Source organism: Bos taurus, chromosome 28 (genome assembly GCF_002263795.3).
Source record: "Bos taurus isolate L1 Dominette 01449 registration number 42190680 breed Hereford chromosome 28, ARS-UCD2.0, whole genome shotgun sequence".
In the NCBI taxonomy this organism is placed as follows: Eukaryota; Metazoa; Chordata; class Mammalia; order Artiodactyla; family Bovidae; genus Bos; species Bos taurus.
Window position 1 is genome coordinate 14,939,943 of NC_037355.1, and position 25,073 is coordinate 14,965,015.

Genomic DNA, 25,073 nt, shown 5'->3' on the forward strand with positions numbered 1-25,073 from the left:
AAGCTCTTGCCTCTGCTCTCTCAAACTTTTTTTTCACTCTTCTTACCGCAAGTGAGATTGTGGTATCTGAAGCCTGTAACTATGCACAAAAGAATAACAAGCAGGGATCTGTGTTATCCTTAGGACACTGTCCACAACTTCAGTAATTTATTTAACTGGGTTTAATCAGGAACACAGTTTACCTTTAGTTATTCATTTATGCCAGGTTCAACAGTTTAAAGAAAAATATAATCACCTAAGTTCAATTAATTATCTTTTTTTTGGAGACAGATGAGAGATGGCACCAAATGACAAACAATTTGCCTAAAGCCCATCATTTCTGTTCTTGGCTTATGAACATCAAGTCTCTACATTCTTTTTTGACATGATCCTAATCAGATATAACACCCACTTTTCCTTAATTATACAATGGGACAAGAGAAATTAGAGTATTCCAAATCAATGACTAAAGCAAAGGCATTCATAAAAAAGGGACCCTAATTATATTATAGTGATTTCCAATGGGAGCATTAAATTACATATTTCAAAGAAAATCTAGAACAAACATTAACATTGTGATGTCCAGTTCAGTGGGAAAGCACTTGAATTGGAAAATATGGCCTCAGTGTCTCAAAGTTTATTAGAAGCCCATTTTGCAACACCAAGCTGTATCATGCTCTGAGGAAAAATAGTAAGCAAGATCATATTTGAGACTGACAAAGGGATTAGAAAAAGCAGGAGGGGAAGATAAAATAAAATTAAGAGAAAATTTTATAAATGTTAACTCTCACAGCTGTAGTACAATCCTGAAGCAAAGTTGAAAGAAATGTAATGAAATGATGGCTGGACTTGGTTTTGGTCCAAGACAGAGTGATTAGTCTTGCAAATAATATTTTAAATATATTTGCTCCAGAGCAAGGGGAAACAGTACCCAAAGCACTGCAAGAAAAATAAGTTTACTTAAGAGCAAGAATATTTAAAGTTTTAACCAGGATAAATTTCTAGTACTAGGAAAAAGAATAATACATTTCATGATTGGCTAATTCACATTCATCAAAACCACAATGAGTGCACCTACCTCATGGAAGTCCTGCTGAGTTTCATCCTTTGGCCAAATGGCAGCCCTCTGTTCTATTCTGTAAAATACAAAGAAAAAGCATTGCCATTTAAAAGAAACCTTTCAACAATGCACATTTGCTGCAGATTTGGCCACATTCCTGTTAAAAACGCTCAGTGGTGTCCCACTGCCTGAAGAACAAACTCCAGACTGCTTATAGTGGTCTGTAACAAGAACCTCCTGCCATGCTCACCTTGTCCCCTAACCTCCAGCCTCTCTGGCCTTTTGTTTCTTGAACACACAGAGCTGGTTCCCTGTTCAAATCTTCACACTTGCTTTCCCCCTAGATTTTCACAAAGCTGACTCTGCCTAGCATGGACCATCAGCTCAGCTCCGGTGTCGCCTCCCAATGAGTCCCTCCTGATCTCTCTAAACAAACTATTCCTCCCCTTCAGTCTTTAACACACTGCTTTTAGATTTTCTTCATAGCACTTCTCACTACCTAAAGCTATGCTGCTTATTTGCATTTCCACATTAAAATGTAGGCTCTAAGAAATCAGTGACTGTCCATTTTATACACTGCTGAATCCTCCAAACCCAGTGCAGATGCAGTGTTTTTATGATCAAATGTGATCTGGTACAGTTGTTACAGAAAGATGCCATTTGTTCACTGAAGACAGCTTTTGGAAATTCCCTCTATCACTTACCCAACAAAATATGCTATAGCAATTGCTCTCTAACACAGTAAAGCCAGGCTTTGCACTTCAGGTTCCAATTGAAGAAAAAAGACTTTAAGGCAAATCTACTCCAAATAAATATTTTTAAGTTTAAAAACAAGCAACAAACAACAAAACTCCACTTCTGGCAGATGCTTAGCTCCAAAACATGATTCATCAGGTGCTATGGTCCAATGGCCTCTATTACATAACATTAAGGATTTTCTGCAGCAGTTTTCATGCTGTTATATAATACATATATTAAATTATAGTTATTATCCTTATTAAAAGACCCACTATCTTAAGGAATAAAAGCTGTAGTCAGTGTTAAGTCATTTACAAAAAGATTTATTTGGGGACAGAATTATTTACAATTACTATTCTGCTTTGGTTTGAGTTCTGAAGAAAGCATATATGTCCTCTGAATGGTCATCTAGATGAATGATTTCTAAAAGCAATGACGCATAAGTCTAGTGTCTTCAAAATATTCTTAAAAATGAAAATTTCTTTCACTCCATGAGTATTGCTAACTGTGCAAATAATTTACTTCTAATGAGAAAAAGGAGGAGATGGTAAAACAGAATTTGATGGTCACACTGATGTTGACCATGTCTGCATAAATATCCCTCCTGGGTATGAGACAGGATTAAGGGTCCCAACCATGAGTCCATGGAGAGATGGACCAGGTAAGACAAGAAAGTGAGGAAGAAAATGCTGGCACACCAATCCTCTGCTCGTCAGTTGCCTGAGACACAAACAGTGACTCCAAGGCTTCAGAAAATACACAGTAGGTCTTTCCTGCAAAATGGGAGACACCCTCTTGGGGACAGGCATGAAGTTGGCCTATCCAAGAATACCAAAATTCTGAATAGCTCATAACCTCTCTGTAAACTAAAGTGATTCTCAAACTGTGTTTCTATGGAGTTACGGCAGCGCCAGAAATAAATAAAAGAGCTGTGTTCTCTGATGGAAGGAGTATTTATCAGTTCTCAACCATGAATTTCTGCTCTGATGCCAGCAGATGGGGAAAAAATTACATGGGAGCAAACATTAATGGAAGAAAGCAGAAATAAGAGTTGGTTTAAAATATATAGTATATATTATTGAGATGCAGACAACAGCTACATGTAACACATTCTCATAACCTTCCAAGAAAGCTACCTGTCATGTCCAGACAAACCCCAGATCAAGTTTGAGAACTGTGATCTAAAATCAAAGATGCTTTAGTCGTCATCTGAATGTCTCCTGGTGTGACTTGGACAGTGTTCTGGAAATAAGAATCAATGAGCAACCCTCTAGGCCTTTAGGAAACTTAGAGTCTAGTGAATTCTGAAGCAGAGAATAAAACTAATTAGAACCCAGCCTTGAGGCTTTCATAAATCAAGAAATGAGGACATGGGAGCTGATATTAGAATGGTGGAGAGGAGATGGGGAGGGAGAGACAGATGAAAGAAACATTTTCAAGGAGAACACCAAGAGGTCTTGGATGTATACTGAAAGTGCTGAATGAAAGAGATGGGGTAATGAGATAGAAAAATAGGTCACTTTGGAGGGGAGAGCGGGTAGCTTGCATGAAGAAAGGCAATTCGTGAATTTTTACTTAGATAGTTGAAGCTTGAAGCAAGGATGAAATAGGGAAGTGAGAGTGCCTGAGCAGGGCTCACCCAGCACAGGGCACTTGACAGCGTGTTCTGGAGAGCGAGGGCAGGGGTAGCAGTGATGCACGGCGGTCCCAGACAGCATCAGTTTCTCACAGGGTGGCCAGAGCCCAGCACGCCGCCTGGCACATGGCACACACTCACTACATGCCTTTTGGATGGATGAAGTGAGAAAGAAACAGAAGGATCCAGACCCGAGAATGACTTCCAGATCTACCACTTAAACCTGGTGTGGGTACTCATGGGCAAGAGATTAACCTCTCTCACTCTCAGTTTCCTCATCTGTCAAGTGAAGCTGATATCAGGTATGCCACAGGATAATTCAGGATGTGAAGGACAGTTCAGGAAAAACGTTCATAGCAACCGGTAGGTGTAGTAAACGTAACACATGAACTCTTGGATCAAATGTAAAAACACAACAGAATTATAAATGATAATAATGAAATGGCATAATTAAATAATTAAATAATAATTGAAGCTTCGTGAGTAAATAAGCTGAAAGAGATAAGCGCTGAGTCATACTTATTCAGGGCCACGGCAGCTATCTGGCAGCTAGGGCACAGAAGGAAGAACCATGAGGAAAATACAGACGCATCACTAAGGACATAAGATGCCAATGAAGACAGCAATTTAAACAGTGAATAAAAAAGAGGATACAAGAAAAAAGAGTATCAAGAAGAGTCTTACAGGAATATTACACTCTTAAAAGAGGAATTAAAAAGAATGAAATAATGTCATTTGCAGCAATCTGGATGGACCTACAGGTTGGTAAAGTAAGTCAAAAAGACAAATACAATATGATAACTCTTTATGTGGAATTTAAAATATGAGAGAAATGAACACATCTACAAAACAGGAAAAACATCATAGAGAAAAGACTTGTAGTTGTCAGGGGTGGGGGTGGGGAGAGAGGGATTGGAAATTTGGGATTAGTAGATGCAAACTCAGAGAAGGCAATGGCACCCCACTCCAGTACTCTTGCCTGGAAAATCCCATGGACGGAGGAGCCTGGTGGGCTGCAGTCCATGGGGTCGCTAAGAGTCGGACACGACTGAGCGACTTCCCTTTCACTTTTCACTTTCATGCATTGGAGAAAGCAATGGCAACCCACTCCAGTGTTCTTGCCTGGAGAATCCCAGGGACGGGGGAGCCTGGTGGGCTTCCGTCTATGGGATCGCACAGAGTTGGACACAACTGAAGCGACTTAGCAGCAGCAGCAGCAGCGGATGCAAACTAATAAATATAGGATGGATAAACAACAAGGTTCTACTGTTTAACATGGGGAACTGTATTCAATAACCTGTGATAAACCACAAGGGAAAAGAATATAAAAAACAATGTTTCTATACGTGTATCCGACTCACTATGCTGTACGGCATAGTCCATACTGGTCATAGCAAACTCCCTCTTGCAACAACACAAGAGATGACTCTACCAGATGGTCAATACCATTCAGACTGATTATATTCTTCGAAGCCAAAGATGAAGAAGGTCTATACAGTCAGCAAAAACAAGACCAGGAGCTGACTGTGGCTCAGACCATGAACTCTTTATTGCCAAATTCAGACTTAAATTGAAGAAAGTAGGGAAAACCACTAGACCATTCAGGTATGACCTAAATCAAATCCCTTATGATTATACAGTAGAAGTGAGAAATAGATTCAAGGGATTAGATCTGATAGAGGACCTAAAGAACTATGGAAGGAGGTTCGGAACACTGAACAGGAAACAATGATCAAAACCATCCCCAAGAAAAGGAAATGCAAAAAGGCAAAATGGTTGTCTGAGGAGGCCTTACAAATAGCTGAGAAAAGAAGAGAAGCAAAAGACAAAGGAGAAAAGGAAAGATATATCCATCTGAATGCAGAGTTCCAAAGAATACCAAGGAGAAAAGAAAGCCTTCTTAAGTGAACAATGCAAAAAATAGAAGAAAACAATAGAACGGGAAAGACTAGAGATCTCTTCAAGAATATTAGAGATATCAAGGGAGCATTTCATGCAAAGATGAGCACAATAAAGGATATAAATGGTATGGACCTAACAGAAGCAGAAGATATTAAGAAGAGGTGGCAAGAATACACAGAACTATACAAAAAAGACCTTAACGACTTGGATAACCACAATGGTGTGATCACTCACCTAGATCAGACATCCTGGAATGTGAAGTCAAGTGGGCCTTAGGAAGCATTACTATGAACAAAGCTAGTGGAGGTGATGGAATTCCAGTTGAGCTATTTCAAATGTTAAAAGATGATGCTGTGAAAGCATTCCACTCAATATGTCAGCAAATTTGGAAAACTCAGCAGTGGCCACAGGACTGGAAAAGGTCAGTTTTCCTTCCAATCCCAAAGAAGGGTAATGCTAAAGAATGTTCAAACTATTGTACAATTATACAGATCTCACACACTAGCGAAGTAATGCTCAAAATTCTCCAAGCCAGCTTAAACAGTATGTGAACCGAGAACTTCCAGATGTACAAGCTCGATTTAGAAAAGCAGAGGAACCAGAGATCAAATTGCCAACATCCACAGAGTCATAGAAAAAGCAAGAGAATTCCAGAACAACATCTATTTCTGCTTCATTGACTAAGCTAAATCCTTTCACTGTGTGGATCACACGAAAGTATGGAAAATTCTTAAACAGATGGGAATACCAGACCACCTGACCTACCTCCCGAGAAATCTGTATGCGGGTCAAGAAGCAACAATTAGAACCAGACATGGAATAATGGACTGGTTCAAAATTGGGAAAGGAGTACATCAAGGCCGTATATTGTTACCTGGCTTATTTAACTTATATGCAGGGTACATTATATGAAATGCTGGACTGGATGAAGCACAAGATGGAATCAAGATTGCCAGGAGAAATATCAATAACTTCAGATATGCAGATGACACCACCTTTATGGTAGAAAGCGAAGAGGAAATAAAGAGCCTCTTGATGAAAGTGAAAGAGGAGAGTGAAAAAGTTGGCTTAAAACTCAATATTCAGAAAACTAAGATCATGGCATCCGGTCCCATCACTTCATGGCAAATAGATGGGGAAACAATGGACACAGTGTCAGACTTTATTTCCTTGGGCTCCAAAATCACTGCAAATGGTGACTGCAGCCACAAAATTAAAAGATGCTTGTTCCTTGGAAGAAATAGTATGACAAACTAGACAGCCTATTAAAAAGCAGAGACATCACTTTGCTGACAAAGGTCCTTATAGTCAAAGCTATGGTTTTTCCAGTAGTCATGTAGAGATGTGAGAGTTGGGCCATAAGGAAGGCTGAGCACTGAAGAATTGATGCTTTTGAACTGTTGGAGAAGATTCTTGAGAGTCCCTTGGACTGCAAGGAGATCAAACTAGTTGATCTTAAAGAAAATCAACCCTGAATATTCATTGGAAGGACTGATGCTGAAGCTGAAACTGTAATACTTTGGCCACCTGATGCAAAGAACTGACTCATTGGAAAAGACCCTAATGCTGGGAAAGATTGAGGGCAGGAGGAGAAGGGAATGACAGAGGATGAGATGGTTGGATAGCATCACTGACTCAATGGACATAAGTTTGAGCAAACTACAGGAGCAGGTGAAGGACAGGGAAACCTGGTATCCATGGGTTTGCAAAGATTTGGACATGGCTGTGCCACTGAACAACAACGCTATACGGCAGACATTAAACACAACACTAAATCAGCTATACTGCAACAAACTACAAAAGAAGCGAAAAGCCTAACAATTTCAGGGAAATGCCAGGCACTGTACTTATATTATTTCATCTAATCCTCACAGTAACCACAAGAGTTTAGCATTATTAGAGCTATGTGACCCAACAGGACATAGATACGGCAATTAAATAATTTTTCCATTCATTAAAAAAACATTATTAAACACCAAATTATGTCAAGTATTACTACTGCAGGTGTTGGGAATAAAGAAGTGAATAAACAAGTTTCTACGTCAATGCAACTTACATTCTCACAGAAGCAGAGAGAACCTAAAGAAGTAAACCAGTTATCTGTGACGCACCAGATGCTAAATATTACTGAGAAAAAGAAAGCAAGGCAGGGAGCACAGGGTGTGCAGGAGGACTGCCCAAGCTCACGCTGCCAGAGATAATGAAAATGAAAGTGGATAAATAAAAAGGCCAGTGGATCAGAAGAGATAAAGGTCACGGCAGATGAGGAAACAGAAATGGAAGCTTCTCACTAGAGATATTTAACAATAAAAAGAGAAGAACCGGAACAGAAGCTAGGTATCTCAAATTCCCTTTTTCTTAAGACCTTTAAAGGTAGTGCTTGAAGCATGTACAATCCTGCCAACTCCAACACAGCCCTGCCCTCTAGTCCAGGCCCAGGTAGTGGGAAACTGCAGCCTGGACTCTTCAGAGTCTGATTATGGTTCTCAGCACTGATGCCCCCAATCCCCATTGCCCCCAACCCCAGTAGCCCCATCACCACTATCACCACCACCACCGCCAACGCGATGACCGCTGCCATGATACAATTCAAAACAACACTTAACGAAGGAACATAAAACAGCTGCGTGCTGACATTAAAAGGGCATTTTCCTGGCCCGTGTGACTACAAAACTGTGGCTAGCCCATGGAAGTGCAACTTTTCTACAATCTGTTGATGTTCCCTCACTCCTAGGACCCTAAAGCCTGTGCTGAGCCAGCCTGCAGGGTCATCCTGCAGTGACCATCTCCTGGGAGGCAGACTGAAATTCAAAACAGCTAAGTGAACGAAGCATTAAGATGTTTTTCTTGGCTGATGGATAATGTCAAACCCGAAATGTGATAATTTGTGAAGAAGCAGTATTTTAGCAGAGTATGTTAGATTTATATCAACTTTCTGTAATTAAATTAGCAGACAAAAATGTTCCGTATCTCAGTAAAAAGCTTCCTCATCTATCCAAATCGCTGGTGGAAGACATCTGAGAGTCATCTGACCCTCTCCTCTCCCTCAAGTTCAAAGGCCAAGCCATTCCCAAGTCCTTCAGTTTCTTACCCCAAATCACGTTTACATCAGACCTCTCTCCTCCCCCGGCCACTACCTCAGGCCAAGTCACCATCATCTGTCTTCTGAGCTACCTTCCTGGTCTTACTACTTCTCCTCCACCTTCTCCAAACCACTGCCCACATGGCAACCTTGTTGCTAACTTTCTGCACACTTACAGATCAAAATATTTCAGACACCCTGCGACATCCTGAAGGAGCGACATCTGTACACTTCTTCAAACTTGACACGTGCCCATCTCCTCCTCCCTGCTCCTCTCCACCTCAGGCCATCATATGCGCTGCCGCTGTGTCCATGACACTCTTCCCTCTCCTCTTCCTCTCCTAGTAATTCATGCAAACTCGAGATCCCAGGCACCGATCAGGTCTCCCTTTCACGGGTCTCACTCTATTCTGATTTTTCACATCTGTCATGTAGCACATCTCAGTTCCTAACTGTGTATCTGTCTAATTATTTAATTGTCTCTTTCTCAGGATGGTAAGTTCCAAGGGACAGGGATTATACGAGGCTTGTTTAATGTTTTATGTTTAGAGATAATCTTAGCATTTGGTACATAGTAGGCACTCACCACGGAGAAGGCAATGGCACCCCACTCCAGTACACTTGCCTGGAAAATCCCATGGACAGAGGAGCCTGGTAGGCTGCAGTCCATGGGGTCGCTAAGAGTCGGACTCGACTGAGTGACTTCACTTTCACTTTTCACTTTCATGCATTGGAGAAGGAAATGGCAACTCACTCCAGTATTCTTGCCTGGAGAATCCCAGGGACGGGGGAGCCTGGTGGACTGCCGTCTATGGGGTTGCACAGAGTCGGACACGACTGAAATGACTTAGCAGCAGCAGCAGCAGCAGCAGCAGGCACTCACTGGTTTGCCAATAAAGGATTAGTTCCAGGGCTATGAGTTGCTGCCAATTACGGTATATTTCCCAGTGTGTGAAATGGTTAGGATAAAACTCACCCTCCCTCCTCCACCTGTAGGAGGAGGGGCTGACTCTTATCCCCACGAGCAGACACATTTTTTGCTGAGGAGACCTGCTACAGATAAGCAAGTGACTTTCTAACACACGTTTAGAAAATCTGGGCAGAAAGTGAAAGCAGAGCATCAAGCACACTTTTCAGAGTCCTCCATAAAGAATTAGAACCCGAAAACTAAACGGTGCCCACCCGGGTCACATCTTAAAAACTCAAGATATTCCACTGCCTTGGATGAGCCTCTGTATCAGAAAACAACACAGGATACACTAATGTATACCCGGATGACTGTCTGAGGGCTGGATGGCTGTTGTTTCCTGAAACTCCTCTGAAAACAAAAGGTGTATCCCAAGAGGACACCCCTCTGAGCACAATATTCATTATATACAAACAATCACTCCATATACAGACACGGACAAGATGCCAAGAAATTCCAGTAATATTATTAGAAACAATAACAACTTTCAATACCAGCAAGTAAGAAGTTGCTTTCCCCGTGGGGTGTAGGCTGTATTAAAGACATTCTCTTACTGGTTTTTACCAAATTTCTATGCTGAAGGACTGAGATCAAATATTGCACAGCCAACTCCAAAGAGAAAGAAACCAAAGGACAGAGTTCAAAATGATGTTCAAAGGGATGGCTGATGAAAAACAGAACTATAAGTTGAGAGCTATTTGTAAACTGACCCCCCCCCACCCCATGTATCTTCATGTCCAGGCCGATGAACTCCCACAGAGACGACATGGGTGTCGGGAATGATCCCCAGGAACAAGCCATCTGGGAACTGGGACCTAAGCCTATCTCCCATCTTGTACTTCTCTGAAGACTAGAATCAATCACTGTTAATAAAAACAGAGATTCCTGGCCCCAAACTCACTGAGTCAGGATTTCCCAAGGCATGCACTGGGAATATGAAATTAACAAGCACTCCACGGCAACACCAACTGGGAAACATTGCCCTGAAGGTTCAGGTCATCCACCTGGGAAGAGACCAGTGGCTGAAGGATGCAGGTGAGGGACTTCGGGGGGTACAGGAGTGACCCAGTGTTTCTGGATGGGCCTCCCAGGGCACACAGTCCAGAGGAAGGAAGGGCTAAGTCCCTGGAGATGCTCTGAGAAACTCCAAACACAAGGCGGGACAGGCGCCTCAGCTGAGTGGCCTGGAATAGAGCCCAGAAATAGCCAGAAAACACACTGATGCCTGGAGAATAATCGAGCAGTGAGACAGGCTCACAGTGTTGGGCTGGGAGAGGTAAGGAGGCTGAGTCTGGGATAGGAGCGCCAGCACGCGCAGAGGTCCCAATAATGCATGATTATTCATCATGATGAGAGGACCCCCTGGTCTGATGAGTGGGACACAAAGCTCCCGGCCTCCACCATCTCACATTTCCACTCACTCAGGACAGGATGATCAGATACCCACTCTCGGGCAGGCAGTGCTCAGCCCAAGGGGCAGAGTGGTCTTAGCAGATGCTTCCATTCCACAGACAGCTCTGCTCACTCTCATGACCCACCTCAAGCACCTGCCTATTCTCTTCAGTTTTCTGCCTCAACTTTCAGACGGACATTGCTGTCATGTAATTGTTTTTTCCCCACATACAACTATATTATGAACATGTGCCCACGTAAGTAAAGGCTCCAGTAAAACATGGTTTTAAGTACTAATCATGAAGATCGGCATCTCTTAAGCAGGCAGTGGTAGGCCCTCTGGGGAACATTTAGGAAACTGAGGGCTATTTGTGATGCGCACAGTGGCTGGGCTGCCCACTGAATTCTGTGAGCTGGAGCCTGACGTGCATCGGGCAGCTCCACACAACAAAGACCTTTTCCACCCGCGCAGGACTTCCAAACGTCTTCTGGGAATGTGAGGGCCAGGGGCACTTGCCCTTTGCAGTCTTAACTAGAAAATGATGAGAGGGGCTTCCCTGGTGCTCTAGTGGTTAAGAATCCACCTTGCAACGCAAGGGACACCCGTTCGATCCCTGGTCTGAGAAGACTCCACATGCTGCAGGACACCGAAACCCCTGTGCTGCAACTATTGAAGCCTGCACACCCTGGAGCCCATGCTCTGCAACGAGAGAAGCCACCACAGCTAGAAGCCCAGGCACCACAACGAGAGAGCAGCTCCCACTCACCGCATCTAGAGAAAGTGCACGGGAGCAGAGACGCAGCACAGACAAAAGATGGATTTAAAACAATAGTGGATGAGATAGAAGTATCTAGAACACACAAGTGTGGAGAGGGGATTGGACTAAACTGTCTCAAGTGTTTCACTCAGGACCACTATTCTATCATTCAAACATATCAAGAACTCCAGCCATGTGACTTTCTACCTAGTTCTCTCAGGGGTATCAATTATCTATTATATTCCTATCTTCTTCCATGATCATATAATTGAAAATTTTACATTCTAATTTTGGTTTGGTTAACCGTTTCAAATCCTAAACCTAGAGAACTTTTACCCTTAAATATAAGCCAAGGAAGGAGAAGGAAATGGCAACCCCCTCCAGTGTTCTTGCCTAGAGAATCCTGTGGATGGAGAAGCCTGGTGGGCTGCTGTCCATAGGGTCGCACAGAGTCGGACATGGCTGAAGTGACTCAGCATGCATGCACTGGAGAAGGAAATGGCAACCCACTCCAGTGTTCTTGCCTTAATTCCAGGATGGAGGAGCCGGGTGGGCTGCTGTCTATGGGGTCGCACAGAGTCGGACACGACTAAAGAGACTTAGCAGCAGCAGCAGCATAAACCAAGGAAACTATAATGGATGTACATAAAAATATTTTTCAATGATTTTTACTACAGAAATGTCTACAGATAAAAATCCTAGAAGTTACCAAAATATCAAATAATTTGGAATTAGTTAAATCAATGATGGTATATCCATAGAATAGCTATTTCCAGCTATGGTATATCCATAGAATAGCTACCCATAGACTAGCTAATATTTTAGAATATTTCATGATATAGAAAAATACAGAATTAAGTGGGACAAACAAGTTACACAAAAATGGGTCTCTAAGATTTCATATATATGAAGAAATTTCATATATATATATATATATATATATATAAACTCTATCAAAAATGTTTTTGTCTAGTATTGATAAAGGAAAAGAGAAAAATAGAGGGTGTTGGTGAGAGCCCTATGTGTCATTATATATGATGTGTGTGTGTGATATTTAGCATAAGTCCTGAAAAGGAATAATCCTGTTGATAATACAAACAGAAGCACTGGAGTAGCCATTGCCTCATTGGGAAGATGAAGAGTAAGAAGAACAGCTTCATTCCCATGGCCTCAGGAACACTGAATACTTAAACAGCTAATCAATGTTCTAAATTAGATTTAAGTTTAAACGCACACTGTCTCCTATAATGATCACTGAAATTTATCTCTTAAATCAATTCCAAGTTAGGGCAAGAAGTCTTCCAAGATGTTGAAACATTAAGGACAAAGTTTTTTGCTCCATCTCCTAGAAATATTATTTCAAACATAGGGCCATAAAGAGACTAAAGTCTGTAAAATAAGTTTCTTATAGAAAATTGTACATTATTCATTATAGAAAATCAAATTTGTTCAACTTAGCCGTAAGTGAACTCATCAGCCTTGTGATAATTAACCCACTACTCTATTAGTTTCTGTATAAAGATTGGATAGTCAGAATACTTTCCAGTCTAGTTTATTCTGTGGGGTCTGCTTTAAATAAATATTACTTCTCTAACAGACTCAAACTCTACTGCATTGGGAAGGCCCTTTCACACACACATCATTCTTTTTCATGCCCAAATTAAAACAAAGGCAAGAACATTAAAAACATACTACAGTAGTAACAGAGGTTATATCTGGGTGGTATACAATTATAAGAAAATTTTATTTCCTTGGAATTTACTGTATTTTCCAATAAAACCATGTGCCACTTACTTTATTATTTTTAATGAAAAATGAGTTTCCCTTTTATCTTTATCCTAATCGTTGTTCAGCCAACGTGCTAACATTTTATCAAGTGATCAAGGGCAGAATACTTTAAAAAAAAAAAAAAACAAAGAAGGAAAAGAGGGTTTCCAGAATAATCAAGTGTGGGCTCTTTTTTGATCAACACTAAGGATTTGGTGTGGGATTCTTTTGTGTGTGCTCTACAGCAGGGAGGATAAATTATTTTTATCTGCGGCTGCAAGAGCTTGTATTATTAAGCTAAAGTTTTTACATGTCTAATCCTTTAAACATCCGGGGTGTTGAGAATTTTCAGGCTTGAGTCAGACGGGGTTCAGAAATCACCTGACTGAACTTGAATTAGGGGAGAGGGTGTTCACCTGATAGACAAGACATAAGAACCTATATTTCTTTTAAGTTTATGTTCTTGAAGTAGAGGCGACTTACAATGTTGTGTTAATTTCTTCTGTACAGCAAAGTGATTAAGTTATACATATATATACGTTCCTTTCGCATTCTTTTCCATCATATCATAAGATGTTGACTATAGTTTGCTATGCTATACAGTCGGACCTTGTTGCTTATCTATCCTATATAAAAGTGTTCGTGTATGCATGCCATGTGCTCAGTCTAGTCTCTTTGCGACTCCTCTGTCCATGGAATTTTCTAGGCAAAAATACTGGAGTGGGCTGCCGTTTCCTCCTCCAGGGGATCTCCCTGGCCCAGGGATTGAACCTGCGTCTTCTGAATTGCACGTGGATTCTTTACCCACTGAGCTACTGCGGAAATCTGGGGTATAATAGTTTACATCTGTTAACCCCAAACTGTGGAAGGAAAGCTATGACAGCATATTAAAAAGCAGAGACATCACTTTGCCAAAAAAGGTCCATATAGTCAAAGCTATGGTTTTTCTAGTAGTCACGTATGGAGGGATGTGAGAGTCTGATCATAAAGAAGGCTGAGAGCCAAGAATTGATGCTTTCAAATTGTGGTGTCGGAGAAGACTCTTGAGAGTCCCTTGGACTGCAAGGAGGTCAAGTCAATCAATCCTAAAGGAAATCAACCCTGAATATTCATGGGAAGAACTGATGCTGAAGCTGAAGCTCCAGTAATTGGTCCTTCTGATGCAAAGAGCTGACTCATTGGAAAAGATTCTGATGCTGGGCAAGACTGAAGGCAAAAGGGGGCGACAGAAGATGAGATGGTTAGATAACTTCTCTGGCTCAGTGGACATAAACCTGAGTAAATTCTGGGAGATAGTGAAGGACAGAGGAGCCTGGAGTGCTACAGTCCATGAGGTTGCAAAGTCTTGGACATGACTTAATGAATGAACAACAACAACCCCAAACTCCCAATCCATCCTCTTTTACTTCCCCTTGGCAACCACAAGTCTGTATTCTAGGTGAGTATGTTTCTGTTTCACAGATAACTTCCTTGGTGTCATATTTTAGATTCCATATATAAGTGACACCATATGGTATTTAAGACGCTGAATTTCTTAATTTCCATTCCACCAGCGTTCTTCTGCACCCATGGGGTGGAGGCAGGATGGGGACTGAGGAGAACCCTCAGTACATGACTGCCATTCTATGCAGTATAAGCAAAGAAAGCTATTTTTAGAATCCACGATTACCCAACTATGTCCCAGACTCTCAAAATTCTGCCAAGACAAGTTAATTTTTTTTGTAATCTCTATCGTATCCCTTTAAAAAATGAAAAAGAAATCCTAAAAACACACTATCAAGAAGAGCACGCTGATAATACACAGATCTCTGCTCTAGTACAGTCTAAAAAGGCACATTTTATGTTCTTTACTATTAAAAAACTCTGGGTGCTCATTCCCTTACTCATTCTTTCTCCTTTTAGCAGAGCCCATTTAGACTCTGCCTACTTCTACAAAAAAACATTTGAACAAGAAACAAGTAGCTATTAAAACACACACAAGTTGTCTATCTCAAAAACAAAAGATGAAAGGATTTATCCCCCAAGGAAGTTGCTGCCAACAAAACTTCCTCCTTCCATAAAGCAACAAAGCTTTTTCTTTTATCTGAAATGTTACAAAAATAGTCAAAGCCATCAAAGGCCATTATCCTTGCTAATACCCCAATCTTCAAGCCCCTCTAACTGGGGACTTCCAGATGAAGAGTCTAATGAACTCCAGTTCGCAAATGTAACCACCAACTTAATTGGTAGTAACACATTGCTATAGAATAGCTCCTGTTTATACAGGCAAGGTCTTTAACGACATTAAAAGGCTTAATGCTGTCATAAATTTTAATACAATATTTTAAACACAAGTGAGTTTATCACTCTCAAAAGTAAATTTACTTAGCTGGGTAAGAAATCCACAACTTCATTAGTATTCTCCTACAACCATAAATTCCCCTTTGTCATATCTGAGCATTTACAGAATTGGCACTGGCTTTAGCTATAAAAATCAATCAAACTGATGCATATTCATCAACTAACTGCTCTAAACAGACTGATGTGTCTTGGTTCTATTGCAAGGGAAGCCAGGGCTTAAGCAAATTACAGCCTTGCTGGGTGTCAAACTAGGAAATGAGAGGGTTGTATTAAGTGATTACTAAAGCTTCATTCTTGCTCTAACTGAATGCAGTTCTGTAACTATGAGTTTTAAAAAGCTCCAGATACTAAGGAACATGCCAGAGTAGGGCAATATGCAGCCCCACCACTCAGATGTACTGAAAATCCAAATGAAAATGTAAACACATCATCTTTCAGAAGGAAGCATTAAGGTATCTATCAGCCATCACCTTATTAGGGCTTAGCTCCTAAGGATGAGCAGTTGCTGGGAAGAAAAGGATTGAAGTAGGCATTTAAATCAAACAGCCTATAAGAGCTAGGCAAAGAGCATACATAGAGATCTGAGTGGGAATTGTGGGAAAACGAAGAGCTGCTCCTCAGTTCCAACTAATTATTGCCTTGCAAGAATGTACACCCTGGGTTATCCCATTTTTACATATTACAAAAGAATGCAAAAATCCATAAAACCTCTGATATTTAAACATTGAATCCTGAATTGATGCTTTTGAACTGTGGTGCTGGAGAAGACTTGACAGTCCCTTGGAGAGCAAGGAGATCAAACCAGTCCATCCTAAAGGAAATCAACCCTGGATATTCTTTGGAAGGACTGATGCTGAAGCTGAAGATCCAATACTTTGGCCACTGATGCGAAGAGCTGACTCACTGGAAAAGACCCTCATGCTGAGAAAGATTGAAAGCAGGAGGAGAAGAGGGCAACAGAAGATGAGATGGTTGGATGGCATCACCAGCTCAATGGATGTGAGTTTGAGCAAACTCCAGGAGATAGTGAAAGACAGGAAAGCCTGGCATGCTGCAGTCCATGGGGTCACAAAGAATTGAACCGGATTTAGCAACTGAACAACACAAATGTTTTAAAACAGTCTAGAAGCCAATTATATCTCCACATTAGATACATTTGCAGGACACCAAATTTGAGATCTCAGATGTGGGACACTATACCACTAAGGAATAAAATAGAAAGATGGGGGGAGATGCTGAATAGGAGGAAGGATGCAAAGAAAGAGGATAGAATGGGCTAAGTCAATATCTGAAGTTGGCTCTGTTGAGGGCATTCAGAAGAACAAGCAAACTTGGAGGCAGGAAGAGATTAAGACGGTGAGTCTAAACCTTTTGGGCGGTCATGGGTAGCATATGAGATTCTCATAAATGCTTTAGGGATTTCCCCTGGAAAAATAAACCTAAGGAGTAAGAATAAAGCTGCCCACCAAGATATCTGTATGTTTGTTCCTTGTTTTCCTCCCCTTGTTACCTTACATGGCAAAAGGGATTCTGTAGGAGTCCTTAAGTTAAGGAACTTGACATGGAGTGATTACAGTGAGTTATCTCAGTGGATCCAATCTAATCACATGAATCCTTAAAATCAGAACCTCTCTCCTGCCCAAAGCTGTAACAGAGAATGACCTGTCCTCACACCGGATCTATTCTTTTAGCTCTGAACTTTGTGCTCTGTCATCTGTGTTCAGTCATGCTTGCTCTGCACCTTTTTGTAAAAGAATGTTTCCCACAGCCTGAAATATAACATGGTAGCCCATTCTCAAGGCTCTGACCTTTAAAGGTTTAACACTTTTCCATTCACACACAGAGAAAAAAGAGAATAACCTTTGTCCTGTTGTAGGTTTATAGGAACATTGTAATTAGACCTACATAGACAGCTGCAAGAACAAACAATCCCGGCACCAAATGGTTTGCAACAACCAACCATACCACCATGCCTCCTAGGCACAAACCTGTGACTTACAGCAACACAAATTTATAATCTTATGCTTCTGTAAGGACAGATGGCCACCATGGGTCCCACTGGGATAAAATAAACGTGTGAGCAGGCTTGCCTTCCTTTCAGACAAGAAGCCAGAATCTTAGTTGGGTAAGATGGTTCTTTGGGATACAAGTCCACCATCTTCTCAGCCCACTGGCTTTCTGAACAAAATCGCTATTTCTTGCCCTAACAACTCATCTCTTGATTTACTGGCCTGTCGTGAGATGAGGACTAGGAGCTTGAACTCAATCACAGTTAGAGGAAAACATGGAAGAATGCTCAGAGAGATGCAAAGTTTCTTGCTATGAAAATGGAAGAAGAAGCCACTTGCCAAGCAATGTGGGCAGCCTCTGGAAATGGGAAGAGGCAAGGAAATGGATCAGTTCTCCCCTAGCATCTCCAGAAAGGAATGTAAGCCTGCTGACAATGTTTGTTTTATCCCAGTGGGATCCATGTTGGCCATCTGTCCTTACAGAACCATAACATTATAAATTTGTGTTGTTGTAAGCCACAGGTTTGTGGTCATTCGTTACAGTAGCAACAGAAAACCAATATACATAAAGGCAATCACAATTTGGCAAAAACATTCACAGACCTCCTTGATGCTCATCCATAGACATAGATAAAGACTCCTTGCACTAGAAAGAGCTGAAGAACATGATCTCAGAGCTGAAGGTAAAACTATTTCTCTTTGGCACATGTGAGAAGATCAATACTAGCCCATGACACAGTCAGCTTCAAAATTGCACCTCTACAAGGATGGATTCATTCTCTGGACACTAACTACCCTTATGAGCCTCACTTAAATCACATGTGAACCCCTGACAACTCCTTGCTGCAGACTGATCTTTCTTCTCTTTCTCAAAGTGTTTGTTATGCTAAGAACATGCTCCTCCCCAACCTCCATCCCCAAGAAGATGGCATTTTACACCTGCTGAGATTTAGCCTGGCTTATTCTCTCACTTTGAGCCAGAATGAGCCCTGAAGTATCTTGTTACACTATCATGTCTCTATCAAGATCTTACTGAGCATGATATGCCTGGACCGGGCCATATGCTGGCTTAAAACAGAAGAGGAAGGTTATCAGGAAAGTGAGCTACCTGACTTAAAGTTGTTTTTAGCCTCAGATCTCATTTCATCAGTTCATCAAATTTCACAATCCCTGTAATATTTTGAGATGTTTTTTTAAGTCCCATTAGAATGATCCTTGGAGAAGGCAGTGGCAGCCCACTCCAATACTCTTGCCTGGAAAATCCCATGGACAGAGGAGCCTGGTAGGCTGCAGTCCATGGGGTCGCTAAGAGTCAGACATGACTGAGTGACTTCACTTTCACTTTTCACTTTCATGTATTGGAGAAGGAAATGGCAACCCACTCCAGTATTCTTGCCTGGAGAATCCCAGGGATGGCAGAGCCTGGTGGGCTGCCGTCTATGGGGTTGCACAGAGTCGGACACGACTGACGCGACTTAGCAGCATCAGCAGCAGAATGATCCTGGGTGACGTCACCATGGTTGTGACAAATAACTCTGTAGTTTAAAGTTACCATACCAATCTAAATACTAAACCTAATACGCCAGACATAACTGGCTTCACAGCTCCTGATCTGCAACTTGACACCAGATCCTGTGATTGTCAACACTGATGCATAGACAATTCTGGAATGCTGCTAGATGAGAAAGCAAAGTGGAACTTGGACGTTAGGAAGGAAAAAGAATAAAAGAACAACAAAATATTTGGGGTCCCATGGAGATTTGCTGATGTGTAGAGGAAGACAGACCAGATCTGTTTCTGCAAGAAGTGGTCACTCTGTTGGGGAGACTATCTTGACTCAACAAGGAAGGCTGCCCAGTGACCAAAGATTCTGGCTCCTTTTTCTGACATGCAGAAGAGGTCTAGGAACCTCCTAAAACGTTACACAAACTTATGTGTATATGTGCATCTCTTATTTTCTGAAGAAAAGTGCCATAGATCTGAGAATCCAAATGAACTGTAACTTCCCATTCCCAAGTATAAGAGGGGCTAGCCTGTATGTTTCCTCATGAGGACTGCTCTAATTCAACACTCTTAGTTCTTACTAATTATAAGTGAATAATCCCCACCATAGAATCCTATTATATTTGACTTGCCCTCTGATAGCAGCAATAATACCACTTACCCTTTCCAGTGTAGATGGGATAGAAAGTGGTCTTAATTTTACCAAACATCTGGCATCTTTGAGAAGGTGAATTACTAACCTCATTTTCCCCATCGGCCTCTGTGGAATATTCATCCCAAAGGGCACCATGCATGCCACACAAATATGAGTGTGTATTTTGTTTGTTGTTTTCATTTTGTCTGTTGTGTGTTTTGCTGTGTCTTTTTTTACAATTTTGAAATATGCATAGGAATAGAGTTGGCCTTATTATTCCTGAGAGAGGCAGTCACTGGTCTAGTGGGATAAGACAGGGTCACTGTCTAAACTGGCTGTAAAACAGCTTTGCTATAATAAGGTTTCCAGTAGGAGGGTGAGTATTCTGATCAGCAGAGAAACAACGGGACTGAGTCTCACCCAATCCAAGGTCAGATAAGAATAAACAGACAAGAGATGGCAACCAGCAAAGAAGGTGAGAAAAGATATCCAAGAATCCAACCAGATAATAGATCACCTTAATTTTAGGATCTCTATCAACCATCTGAGGTGTTATGATTCTAAATTTAGTATGCTGAATATTTAAAAACACAATTTTACTATATATAAAATAGATAACTAATAAGGACCTACTGTAGAGCACAGAGACCTTTTCACAATTCTCTGTAATGACCTACGTGAGAAAAGAATCTAAAAAGAATGGAAATAGGTATACTAATTCCCTTTGCTGTAGAGCAGAAAATAACACAACATTGTAAATCAACTACAGTCTAATAAAAATTAATTTTAAAAAAAGCACAATTTCATAGTACAGCCAATCTTGCCTGTTGTTGATTCATTTAGACTCTGCTGCCTCAGAAAAAATTTTGAAAGGTCATGCCAGAAGCCCAGCCCTCCCTTTCTCCCGAGAGCTATGATTACACTGCACACAAGATCCTACAAAGACAGCTGGCACGACTGGTGGCTGAATTCTTTCTTCTGTTTACTTCCAGAAGAGACTTTCCATAGACAGCTGCAAGGCCAGGCTCCCATCTGAATGCCATGTCAGCCTTGCTGCAGTCAGCCTCCACCCATGTTCTTGCCCTGGACGCAGGAGTTGTCTCCTGCAGGTCTAGGAGACCAGAGAGGCCAGCCCAGGGCCACTTCAGGGCTTAGAGACATCTCTTGGATCAGCAAAGAAGCCACACCTGCTATGCTGCAATCAGACATTCGTAGGTTCAAATTCTGGTTCAGCCTTTTTCACTTGTACAATATCAGGCAAGTGCCTTAATGTCTCAGCCTCAGGGTCCTTCTCCATAAAATGAGGCTAAGAGTATCCACTTTCTGGGGAAGGCTGCTGCTGCTGCTAAGTCGCATCAGGGAAGGGACGAGAGCTAAATGACAGAATATATGAGAAGCAATTGGCTTGATGCCTACACTATTATTACTAATTACCATGATCACAGAAGAAACACTAATCATCTCTAGCATGGAAAGAAAGAGGACAAAATGATACCAGCATTTCTCTTTCTCAGGGCAAGAAGGTCTGTACTCTTCTCTGAGCCTTAAGGCTGATTATGTTCTGACTGAAGCGAGAGAAAGTAGGTTATTTATATTTCTCTTAGACTCAATGATTCTCCTTCTAGGCCCCATTACAGAGTTTCTCTGACTTCATAGTGATGCCAATGAAAGAGAGAAAGCCTTGCCTCTTGCGTGGGGGTAGCAAGCACAGGTGCTCCCATGTCTGGGAAAGGAACCCCAGGCCCATTACAACTTCTGACAACAAAGGGCCCACCTTGGTTGAACTCGCACAGTTTCCTGGCACCTGGAGGTGGGGTTGTGTGCACTCTCCTGAGCCGGTGTTCCCGGTTTCCCTCGACACTCCGACTGGCTGGATACCACATGCTCTGTCTCCTGCAAGAGAAACAGGAAAGGGAGATGAACCGGCAGCAGCCAACAGTTCCACAGGGTTCTCCAGTGGGGGCTGGGTCACAGAGCAGGGCAGCAAGCCATAGAAAATACACACACTGATGACTGTGGGCAAGAGGGCTGATGAGGTATGGGGAGGGAGGAGGGAGGAGGGTTCGGGATGGGGAACACATGTATACCTGTGGTGGATTCATTTTGATATTTGGCAAAACTAATACAATTATGTAAAGTTTAAAAATAAAATAAAATTGGAAGAATTAAAAAAAAAAAAAAAAAAAGTGTATGATCAACAGTAAAAAAAAAAAAAAACAAAACTTAAGAAGGCTCTTTCTATCTGGCAGTTGCTGCCAGATTACAAAATAAAGAGGTTTCCCTGATGTTCCAGGGGTTAAGACTCTGCACTTCCAAGGCAGGGGGTGCAGGTTCAACCCTTGGTCAGGGAACTAAGATTCTACATGTAGTGCAACCAAAAAAATTCCAGATACAGAATAAGGAAAAAGTAATAATAAAAACCTAAATTTTACAAACATTAAAAATATTATAGAGCTTCCCTGTGGCTCAGTGGTAAAGGAGCCACCTGCCAATGTAGGTGACATGAGTTTGATCCCTGATCTGGTAGGATTCCACATGCCACAGAGCAACTAAGCCCATGCGCCACAACTGAGCCTGTGTCTAGAGCCCAGGAGCCGCAACTAGGGAGCCCGTGTGCTGCAATGAAGCCCATGCTCTGCAATAACAGAAGCCACCACAGTGAGAAGCCTGCGCACCACTAGAGAGTAGTCGGCAATCACCGTAAACAGAGAAAGGGCCACGCAGCAACAAAGAGCCAGCACAGCCAAAAATAAATAAAATTATGAAAAAACTATAGACCAGTATCTAATAAGTATTGAAGAGTATTATAAAGAGTATTTAATTTATTTCTGCACAAAGACAGAAATATAGATCAATGGAACAAAACAGAAAGCCCAGAGATAAACCCATGCACCTATGGACACCTTATCTTTGACAAAGGAGGCAAGAATATACAATGAATTAAAGACAATCTCTTTAACAAGTGGTGCTGGGAAAACTGGTCAACCACTTGTAAAAGAATGAAACTAGAACACTTTCTAACACCATACACAAAAATAAACTCAAAATGGATTAAAGATCTCAACGTAAGACCAGAAACTATAAAACTCCAAGAGGAGAACATAGGCAAAACACTCTCTGACATACATCACAGCAGGATCCTCTATGACCCACCTCCCAGAATATTGGAAATAAAAGCAAAAATAAACAAATGGGACCTAATTAAAATTAAAAGCTTCTGCGCAACAAAAGAAACTAAAAGCAAGGTGAAAAGACAGCCTTCAGAATGGGAGAAAATAATAGCAAATGAAGCAACTGACAAACAACTAATCTCAAAAATATACAAGCAACTCCTGCAGCTCAATTCCAGAAAAATAAACGACCCAATCAAAAAATGGGCCAAAGAACTAAATAGACATTTCTCCAAAGAAGACATACAGATGGCTAACAAACACATGAAAAGATGCTCAACATCACTCATTATCAGAGAAATACAAATCAAAACCACAATGAGGTACCATTTCATGCCAGTCAGAATGGCTGTGATCCAAAAGTCTACAAGCAATAAATGCTGGAAAGGGTGTGGAGAAAAGGGAACTCTCTTACACTGTTGGTGGGAATGCAAACTAGTACAGCCACTATGGAGAACAGTGTGGAGATTCCTTAAAAAACTGGAAATAGAACTGCCTTATGACCCAGCAATCCCACCACTGGGCATACACACCAAGGAAACCAGAATCGAAAGAGACACATGTACCCCAATGTTCATCGCAGCACTGTTTACAATAGCCAGGACATGGAAGCAACCTAGATGTCCATCAGCAGATGAATGGATAAGAAAGCTATGGTACATATACACAATGGAGTATTACTCAGCTATTAAAAAGAATGCATTTGAATCAGTTCTAATGAGGTGGATGAAACTAGAGCCTATTATACAGAGTGAAGTAAGCCAGAAAGAAAAACACCAATACAGTATACTAACGCATATATATGGAATTTAGAAAGATGGTAACGATAACCCTGTATGCGAGACAGCAAAAAAGACACAGATGTATAGAACAGTCTATGGACTCTGTGGGAGAGGGCAAGGGTAGGATGATTTGGGAGAATGGCATTGAAACATGTATAATATAAGAAACGAATCACCAGTTCAGGTTCGATGCAGGATACAGGATGCTTGGGGCTGGTGCTCTGGGATGACCCAGAGGGATGGAATGGGGAGGGAGGTGGGAGGGGGGTTCAGGATGGGGAGCATGTGTATACCTGTGGCGGATTCATGTTGATGTATGGCAAAACCAATACAATATTGTAAAGTAATTAGCCTCCAATTAAAATAAATAAATTTTTAAAAATAGATTAATTTTATAATATATAAGAAAGAAAAAATTATAGAAGAGTATTTAATGAATAAATAGATTTGAAAATATAATCTCCAGAATATTTATAGCATAGGCTCAATTTTGCCAAATCAAATATATGTATAAATGTATACACACACACACACACAAATACACACACATATAAAATTGAGACCAAGTAAACCAAAATCTTAACAATGACTAACATTAAGATGTCATTTTTTTTCTTTAGGGTGCTCATCTACATTCATTAAAATAATGATGCATTATTCTTATAATAATAAAGAAATTTAAGTGACTCTGAAAACTAAGGGACAGATAATTTTTATAAATTCCAAATCCTAGGTATGCTTAGTATCCCTCTCCTCCCCACTCTCTCCCTCTCTCTCTCTCTCTCTCTCTCTCTCTCTCTAACACACACACACACACACACACACACACACACACCTGTCTATACTTCACCCAAAGAAATCACTAGATTGGCTGCATCATCCTATGATGAACTCTACTAATTAATTTAGGAAAACTAACAGAAGTCAAGTCTAGAGAGTATCATAAACATTCCCAAGTTAGAATGAATCTGTATTCAGTACAAAGCCACACATACCCAAAATGAAAGACTTACATGCGTTCAGCAATTGAAACACTATAGTGTTTGAGCCATGCCAAACCTCTGACAAACTTTCCTTAGGATAAAATAGCCCTTTTTTACATGAAAAATGAAATACACAAACCAAAATCAGAAATTTAGAAAATGCAGACGGCTACTGTCATCCAGTCAAAATATTCATGTGATACAGTGAATCAGGCTCTGACTGTGCAGTATATTGTGGTGACAGCACAGACCAATTTCCTCTCTTACGGGTACAGGTTGAAGTCAGTGTAAGTGCCAGTTTGTGAGGCATCTCAGAAAGCATTTTTCTAAAATACGAGAATAGTTTGGCAGGGCTATTTGCCAAGTAGTCA

The 25,073-nt window shown here is 41.1% G+C and overlaps 1 protein-coding gene across 11 annotated transcripts in view; it reads right to left on the reverse strand.

Moving 5' to 3' along the window:
- FAM13C (family with sequence similarity 13 member C) overlaps positions 1-25,073 on the reverse strand; it is a 137,445-nt gene that overhangs the window by 57,294 nt on the left and 55,078 nt on the right. For all 11 annotated transcript variants that reach the window (XM_059882588.1, XM_010820493.4, XM_059882587.1 and 8 more), the window contains 2 exon segments: positions 21,542-21,660; positions 1,058-1,115 (listed from right to left, as the gene is read on the reverse strand). In XM_059882588.1, the coding sequence (XP_059738571.1) occupies positions 1,058-1,115; positions 21,542-21,660 (177 nt within the window).